The following is a 9,809-nucleotide window of genomic DNA, read 5'->3' as shown; positions in this document are numbered from 1 at the left end:
AGGACTAAAGGGGTTGATCTGCTTGTACGTGATGTCGCTGAATGCTATAAACAAAGCGTTGCTACAAAATCACGGTCCGATCCTGTATAAATCTATACTTACTAGGTCTGAGCCGAAATTGATCAGAATTGGCAGGGGCTTTTGGTGAATCGGTGAGCTTTTCATGTATTACGTCTACGAGGGATTTATGAGTCGTTATTTGTAAAGTCTCGGATACAGCCGAAAAAAAAAATATGGCCTCCTAAACCCCATTTTAGATGTAAACCTACAAGCCAAGATGCCCATCAGATATCGACCGATACAATTCAGGAGTCGAGCGATAAAAGAAAGGAGGAGGGTGAAGCGGAAAAGGAGTATTATTGAGTACCAATGTAAGTAGTAGTGAAAGTGAAACATTTCCCTAATCTTGGAGGGCCTAAAGATGTTGCCAATGTCGGCATGCTGCACTATCAAATGTTGTAGTATTCAACTGGAGCGCAAGCTTCCCCTGAGCGCGACCTCCCACAACTGTCCCATGAACATCCTTCGCGTGGTTCAAAAGTATTGATTTCCGTTCAAGAGACAGATTGTCACAAACATTACAAGCAACTCCCTTGAGAGGCCAGGGAGGGTTCACATGCTTGCGAAGAAAATGCCTTGTTAGCGAGCCTGATGTTGCATATTTTTTGACTCGGTCCTTGATCGAAAGACTAGGATTCCCGACACAGAGAAAGCAGATGGTAGGTCGGTCTTCGTGAGAATTAATCCGTACAGACTGGATCGCTTGGTGAAGAATGGCGTCAGTCTTTTCTTCTTCTGAGCAACGTTGCCGTTTCGTAGGGGGAAAAGAAATGTCGTCGGAGGCAAGCCGGCGACGAAATTGGGTTAGCCGAGGCGTAGGACGTCCTTCTTCAACGCCACAGAAAGCGGTCACTGCTTTTATCGCATTGATCCGACGTTGATACTCCGCCTCCACAGTTGCACCCGGCACAGTGAGCATGGTGTCAATCACCATCACGAACTCCGAGGGCATTGAACTGGTGTGTTCCAATGCCCCCATTACCTTTCTATCCACCAACTTTCCTGCCAGCTGTCGCTCCAGGTCAATAACAGGTTGTTCGTTCTTGTATCGCTCCAAATTCACACGAATTCGTTTGTTCCGTTGTCGCTGCTTCTGGTTGCGTAGTTCACGAACAGCCCTGTTGAACTTCCGCTTAGCTTCCGCTGCCCGATCTTGGACGGCTCTCAGCTTCTTCTGAGACTTTTGCTGGTGCTCGGAAATTGTGCCTTCTTCAAGATGGCCGAAGGTGGTTTGATATGCCTGTTCAGCGCATTCGCTTTTGGCTTGGCGATCTTCCCACTTGCGCTTCCGTTCGTCAACCTTGCCCTGCTCTTCGCGAACAACTGGAAGGTCGTTAAGGGACCTAGATTCCTCGGTTGAGAGCTTAAAGGGCCTATCTGGGTCAATCGACGCACTCAACGAACAAGCAAATCGTACCAGCGGAGTTTGAGACCCGGTCTTCCGCACAATGCCCTGAACGTCGACATCGACATCCACTTCATAATGTCGGATGAAAGTGCGAATGTCCGAGTGCTGCAACATGACGTTCTGTAGGGCATCTGTTACCTCCTCTGCTCGAACAGTTAGCTATCTGGAAGTTATTGGACCCGAGGGACACATACCACTTTTGTTAAAAGCCTTGGCCCCGGCATATCGGAGATTATATGGCTTAATGAGTTCCATGCCTGTAATTTCGCCCACCCGGCGCATGCGAGATCGCACCATCGATGACGTCATTTGTTTCTCTAAGTCGATTCGATATCCGGTGACATCCCGGGTAACCTGGCAGAAAACAAATTTGTCCAAGATCTCGCCCTTCAAAATCAGCTGTTGCTGTCCCAAGCCTTCTAAAACTCGAAGGCGATAGAGATTCTCCGGGCAATCCAGTACCGGTCCAGTCGAGGATCTCGTCTTGAAGCCTTTTATATGAAAGAGCATGCCCAGCAGGCAGACATGTGGACTGAGGGCCAAAGTGGGGTCGAAAATTATTTCTGGGATTTTGAACTCATTTCTTTATTAGTTAGCCAGATTGTCTCCAACCTCATGATAGAAAGATGAGGGAACCCACGGGGCCTTCTTTCCAAGAAACCTCTTCGTAAACTCGGGAGTTAGATAGATGAAGAGTCGCGGGCGTCCTCCTTCTGGATCTCGAATCAACGTCAGCACGATGTCGCGGTAGCGAAGGCCAAGAAGAGCGCCCGGGCGGCTTGCAGTAATGGCTGCGAGTTGGCAGAAAAGAAGGACCTGGATGCGCTGCCAGCCACAATCAAATGTTGTCTCTGTGGTGGTCAAGAGTACACGAGCGAACTCAGCGACGTCTTCAATATACATATTTTTCTTCGGCCGTCGTGTGAGCTCAAGACCTTTCTGTTGGGCTACTAGCGCAATGATCTATAGACAATCAGCAAGCGTTACTTTCTAGTCAGTGTGAAAGGTTCCAGTTGATTGCTTACATCTTGAACTTTGATAATCGTCTCCTTGGCCAGGCCGGACGCCGTCTCTTGTTTAAGAATGAGGTGCCACCACTTCCAGAATGACTCAAGCGAGCTCTTGTATTTGATACCCGGGCAGTGTCGACCATTTTTACCCCGCCGAATATCACATCGCCAAGCGAAAAATTGATACAAGAAACGGACCGTGTCATCCGAGTCTGAAATCCATTGCCAGTGCTTCAGAGGATTGAGGTTGAGGTGTTCACAATACCTGCCAGGAGACCACTGGTTAGTTTTCGGTAAAAGATTCCGGTGAAAAGGCAGCCAACCTGTTCCAGTACACAGTGGTTTGATCGAGTTTCTCCTGAGTACCATCACTATAACGCTTCTGTCGAAGTTGAGAGACGTCCAAGCCCTCTGCTTCAGCCAAATAGTGTTCAGGGGGCAGCTGACCCTCATCATTGAACGATTCATCGCCGGAGTCACTCTCATTATCTGTATCGTCCCCGTCGGGTTCCGATTCACTGTCGGAATCTTTTTCAGATCCGTTGTCCGTAAAGATCGCGCTCCCGTCGGAGTCTGCATCGCTTTCATTTTGACTCTCACTCTCGATAGGCCCGATCGATCGGCAGCGAGGCGTCATGGGGAGAATGGCTCGCAAGGCAGATGTTGCGTTAGGGAAGACTGAAGAGATAAAACGAGGCTGGGGAGGGAATGGTGATCTGGATTTAGGAGCGAAGTGAAATGGACGGAAGGCGAGAGGGAGGGAGGGGACTTAAGAAGGCCACGGTCGCCGTGGTGGGACTCGGAACCAGAAAGAACATGGTGGTGTGAAAGGGAGCCAGAAATGGCTCCTTCATTTTGCAATGTGAGCCTCCAGGTGGGTGAGGAACGAACGAGAGGGAGCAACGGGCTAGCCGCTAGCGTCAGGAACCGAGCGTGCTGCGTGGAAGTAAAAAACGGAGCCGTGGGGGTTGGCACGCTCGATGCCAAGGCCGAGACTGGTTAGCAAGACTCGTAAAATGGCGGCAGGAGCAGCCCTTTCCGGCAGCCATCTAACCGTCACATCGTTAAATCTAGTATAAAATAATAAATATTATAATACTAGATTTATATAAAAGTTAGTTAGATATAATAAATAAAGATAGATATTAAGATTAATTAATATTTAGGTATTAAGTTAGCTTATTCTTATCTAGTATATTAAATTATAAAGAGTTATTTAACTTTAATATAAATTTAAACTTAGATATTCTAATTTTTAATAATAAACTATTTAATAATAACTAATTCTATCTAATATTAAGCTACTTTTTATAACATTTAATTTAGATCTTAAGATTATCTTTATAAATATCTTTTTAAAAAGTTTTAATAGAATCTTTAGATTCCTATTCTTTTATAGAAAAGAATTGAAGCTTTTAAAATAGAGATAAAATTATATTAATAATATAAAGATATCTATTAATACTATCTATATCTTTATAATATTTTAAAAACTTTTTTAATATAACTTTAAATATAGATTATAGAAGTTATTTCTAAAGAATTTTCTTTTATCTTAATATAATAATTATATATTTAAAATAGTTAAAAAGATAATTATATATTATAAAAATAAAATAAATATTTAAGTTTTTAATCTATAATATAAAATTAATAAATCTAAAGAATAGCTTAAAAATAAAAAATAGATATTTAATCTATCTTTATTCTCCTAAGTTTAATATAAAATAAGATTGTTTATATTATAAATAGAATATATTAAAGACTAACTATAGTCTTTTTATTTATTAAAATATTAGAAATATTAAGTTCTATTATATTCTTATATCCTAGATTAGAATAGATTTAGACTTTTAATCTTAAAAGGTATAGAATATATCTTAATATTATAGGCTTATATTAATATAAATAATAAGATTATAAATCTAGATTAATAATTAATATATAGAAATAATATTAAGAAATCAACTTATCTTATTTTATTAAAGATATTTATAATATTATGTTTTCTTTGATATATATATAGCGCTCTTATATAATTATTAGATTAATTTAGTTTAATAGTATTATTATTTAAAGATATTTTTATCTTTTTAAATAAATCTATAAGACTTATTTGGATAATATAAGTAATATATAGTATACAGATAATAATAGAATTAATATTTAATTAAATAGTCTTTACTAAGTCGTTTATTGTTTAAACTAATATTATATTATTTAAAATATTATTAGTAATAATTACAAATATTCAATTAAGAATATTATATTTTTATAATATTCAAATAATAACTTTATTAAGATTTATACTAAAATAAATATCAAAGAGTAGCTTAAAGCTAAGAAAAACCTTTTAATATTCTTATTTTTTATCTAGAAAGTAGCTTATAACTACTATAAATATTTGCTAAAATAGTAATATCTAATAGTCTAATATAAAAAAATACTTTATTTTTAGTAGTAGATTTTAAAGTAATCTTTTTTAGTATTTAGTAATAAATCTTTTTAACTATTTATAAATAATATATTATAAAAGAATAATAAATATAGTTAAAATAAGATATATATATTTAATTATATTAATAAACTCCTAATATTTAAAGAATAAAAATAGAAGATATAATATAATAATAAGATTTAATAGCTTCTGTTTCTAAATATCCTATAAAAATATAAAAGTTAATATATTTAATATCTATATATAGATTAATAAAGCAGATAATATTAAGAAAAATAATATATAGCTATCTTAAATAAAGTCTTAATATTTAATCTTCTTAATATGAATTTTATATAATTAATTTCTTTCTAATATTTGTTTATAGATAAAATACTTATATAAATAGTTATAGAATGATTAAAAACCTTTTAATATTATTTATATATTATATCTAGCTTCCTATTTTTTATATTCACCACTTAATTAAAAGAGTTCTAATATTTAACTTAATAATATATATCCTAGTTAATATACTTAGATTTCCTAAATTCTATTTAAAGCTACTATTTAATAAATTCTTTATTTATTATATTACTATATAAGATAAAAGAATTAATATAGTTGAGATTAAATATTATAATAGAGAAAAATAAAGATAAATATTATAAAGAGTTTGAAGAAGTAAATTGAGAATTATTATATATTAATATCAAGGTTTATTAACTATCTAATATATAAAGGGTTATAAATAAAATATTGTCTAGAATAAGATATTAAAAAGTATCTAATAGTACCTCCTTATAGTTTGAAGAAGTATAAGTATTAGAAAATTATAATATATTTAATATAGATATATAAATAAAAAGATAATAAGAAGTAGATAATCTATAGTTAATTATTTTCTTAAAGTCAAGTATAAAAGACATAAATATACAATTTACTAAATTAATATATTATATTTTTAAATAAACTATTATTATTAGTTAATTTATTATAAGTTATTTATAATAAATCTCAACAAACTTATAGATCACTTTTAACAAATCTTATAGACCCTTTATAAACTTTATTTTGACCTTTAATGAACTTTATAGACCCTTTATAACCCTTATTTTAATCTTTAACAAACCTTATAAACTCTTTATAAACCTTATTTTAACTTTAAATAACCCTTATAGATCTTTTATAAACCTTATTCTAACCTTTAGTAAATCTTAGACTCCTAATAAATCTTTTAATTAATATAATATATATTATAGATATATATTTCTATTTTATTATAGACTAATAATTTTCACTATTTATTAAATCTCTTTCCTATAGTTATATAATATAAAAGAAGTATAAAAGTAATAGAACTATTATTAAAAAACAATATTATTGAAACAATTTAAAATATTTTATAACTTTAATAGTTAAAAGTTAGTATTTATAGTCTAATAGACAAAACAGATATAAATAATAGTATTTTATCAAGATAAATAAATAGTTTTATCCATCTACATTAGGTTTAGCACTAGAAATTTATGTATCCAAAGGTCGTTATAGGTGATTAAGGGTCACCTGTATATGACCCTCATAGAACTAGGGTTAAGGTTAGGGTCGCTTATAAGCGACCCTGAACCTCGGAGAGGCGGGTGAAGGGTCTAAAGTTATGGACCACCTGGAAGGCCACTGCCAGGTCTAGTTATCTTTTGGTTATAAAAGTTTATAAGATTTAAATTGAACTATATAATATTAGATTAAGAGTTATTTATTATTATTTTCTTTTTAAGTAATAGAGATATTATCTAGATAAGATCTGATTTCTAATTAAAGTATTCTTGGATTATATAAATCTATAGACTTTTATAATATAGTAGAAGTTTATAAATTATTAAATATAATAGTATATATATTTAATATTTTTTAACTTTATTATTAAATATAGATTAGAAAAGATAAATCTAATAGATAGATTATTAAAGATCTTAAATTCTAAAGAAACTACTTTAGAAAAGGAATTAATAGCTATAATTTAAGAATATTTTAGTTTTAAATCTCTTAAAATAGTAATATTAAATAAAGAAATAATAATTATAAGTAATAGAAATATAAATTAATATCTAGATATAGATAATCTTGAAGTTATAAGATATAATTTAAAGGATTAAAATTAAATTAATATATTAATAGATATAAATAGCTAGAAAATCTAGTCTAATTTAATTAAGATAGCTAAGTAAAGAGAACTTTACAATAATTTAGATATCTAATAAAACCTTTAATATACTAAATTAGTAAAGATTTAATCTGTTAATTAGAAAACTAATAAAGATTTAATTAAATAGATTAAATATTTATAATACAAAGATCCTAAGATCTAGTATCTAAAAAAGATAGAATTAGATCTAAAGGATAAAAGATATTTTATTTAGATATCTAGTCTATTTATATATTATAGAAGAATATTTGTATTTTAGATAGATAGCTTTTAAACTAAATTATTATAAATATATTATAATAATCTTATTATAGGTTATTTTAGTTAATTTAGGATTAAAGAGTTACTAAAATAATACTATTATTAGATAGGAATATTTAATGATATTAAAGAATATATCTAGACTTATAAAGTCTATTAGATAGTAAAGATATCTTAATATAGGCTTTATAAGAAATTATAGTTATTATTCTTATTAAAAAGACTATTTTTAAAAGTTTTAATAGACTTTATTATAGATTTATTTTTATTAATTTAGAATTACTTTATTATTAATATAATTCTAATTGTTATAAATAGATATTTAAAATAATATATATTTTTATTTATTTAAACTATAATAGATATAATAAAGCTTATAGATATTTTCTATTATTATATTAAACTCTAATAAAGATCTTTTAATAAAATTATCTCTAATAAAGAAACTATTTTTATAAGTCGTTTTTTCACAAGATTCTATTTTCTAATAACAGTTAAAAACCGTTTTTTAATAATATTCTATCTTTAAATTAATAGCTAAACTAAATAAATAAATCAAACTATTAAAACTTATCTAAGATATTTTATAGATATAGAGATTAAGAGATAACTAATATTATTAAAAATAACTAAATTTGTTTATAATAATAGCCATAATATATTAATTAGAATAATATCGTTTTAGATTTAATTAATTATTAATCTAGTTTCTAAATCTATAATTAAGACACTTATATAAAGAAAGAGATATTAAATGTTGTAAATTAAATTTAGGAATTATAAGCTCTATATAAAGTGTTATAAATTTAATAATAATTTATAATTAAATCTTAAAAACGATATTATAATAAAAGATATAAAACTAAATTATTTAAAAAAAAAGATCTTATAAGATTAATAATAAAAAACCTATATCTTAAAAATAAGAAGTTTATCTTTTAATTTATTAGATTATTTTAAATTTTAAAATATATTAAAAAATAAATATATTAACTAGTATTTCTAGAACACTATTCTTTTTTCTATAACGTTTTTTTAATCTAAGTTGTAAAATTATAAAACTCTTAGAATAAAGACAAATTAATTTTATCTATATTAAATCTTAAAGATAAAGATAAATAGAAGATAAAAGAAATTAAAAATTATAAAACCTTTGAAAAAAAACTTTATTATTTATTAAAATAGAAAGAATAGCTTTTTAAATATAATTAATAGGTTTTTAAAGAAATAATAAATATTTTAAAACTAATTAGTACCTATAAAAGATAAAAGAAAAAGAAATAAAGATTAATTTATAGATTTACTATTAATTTAAATATAATATTATTTAGATCTTAAGATTAAGATAAGAAAATATATTAAAATAATATAAAAGATAATCTTATAATTTATTATTTATCTTTATCTTACTAACTAACTTAATCTAAAAAAGAGTTTCTTCTATTATTATAAAGTAATTCTTAATTAAGATATACTAGTAAGTAATTAATTCTTTCTTTAATATTGAATAAGGATATTTAAAGGTATACTAGATAAAGATCTTTTAATAAGTGAAATAGGGATTAGATATAAAAGAAATAAAAAGATAGATTTAGTAATTTATAATAAAGAGATTATAGGTCTTATATATAAGTTATATTTTATTAATAAATTATTTTAGAAACAACTAAAGATTATTTATAACAAGGATTTTATCATTCTTTATTAAGGAATAATAAATATTATAAATCTTTATAAAATTATTAAATATAATAGTAAGATCTCAAAGAATAAGCTCTATTTTATAAATAAACCTTTTCTTTAAAATTAATTTAAATAATTCCTAACTATTTTTAAAGATAATTATCTTATAAGACAAGTTATTATTAGTTTAAAATAAATAAGCTTATTTTATTATAGTAAATAATTTAAAATAATATCTTTTAATTATAACAGAAAACTAGATAGTTAGTAAATATAAATTAGCTCTAAATTAATTTTATATCTTATAATAGACTTTATAGCCTTTATTATAATAACTATATAACTTTATATTATACTATAGTATATAATAATAAATAAAAAAGGATTCAAAAGTTTTTTATCTTTTTAATTAAAAATAAAAACTTGAAAATATAATATATAAAAAGACTATTCTTTATAAATAAGATATAGAAAAAACTTTAATCCTTTAGAAAGAAAGGATTTAATTAATATAATAAAAAAGTAATAATAAAAAGAATCTAAAAATATAAAAGTTATAAAATAAAAAAAAGAAATAAAAGTAAAGTAAATAAATAAAAATATAATAAAACTTTATATTCTAAAATTAGTATCTAATTTAAGAAAAAATATAAAAAGTATATTTTTAGTCTTATCTTTATATAAAGGACTTATAAATCAATCCTAATTTATCTTTATTTTATAAATAAGACATTTATAAAAAAG

At 27.5% G+C, this 9,809-nt stretch overlaps 1 protein-coding gene across 1 annotated transcript; it reads right to left on the bottom strand.

Annotated features, from left to right (window-relative positions):
- Positions 1-415: 415 nt before the first annotated feature.
- On the bottom strand, positions 416-3,115 carry N7506_000204 (DUF3435 domain-containing protein; the record flags this gene model as incomplete). The annotated part of the gene is made up of 5 exons (XM_056949500.1): positions 416-1,611; positions 1,663-2,051; positions 2,109-2,431; positions 2,494-2,743; positions 2,802-3,115. 5 exons carry the CDS (start codon positions 3,113-3,115, stop codon positions 416-418), a joined length of 2,472 nt encoding a protein of 823 aa, XP_056815415.1.
- Positions 3,116-9,809: the final 6,694 nt, after the last annotated feature.

Source organism: Penicillium brevicompactum (assembly GCF_028827555.1).
Source record: "Penicillium brevicompactum strain IBT 35665 chromosome Unknown utg000001l_segment0_segment0, whole genome shotgun sequence".
Classification (NCBI taxonomy): Eukaryota; Fungi; Ascomycota; class Eurotiomycetes; order Eurotiales; family Aspergillaceae; genus Penicillium; species Penicillium brevicompactum.
This window is presented reverse-complemented; position numbering and strand designations above follow the sequence as displayed.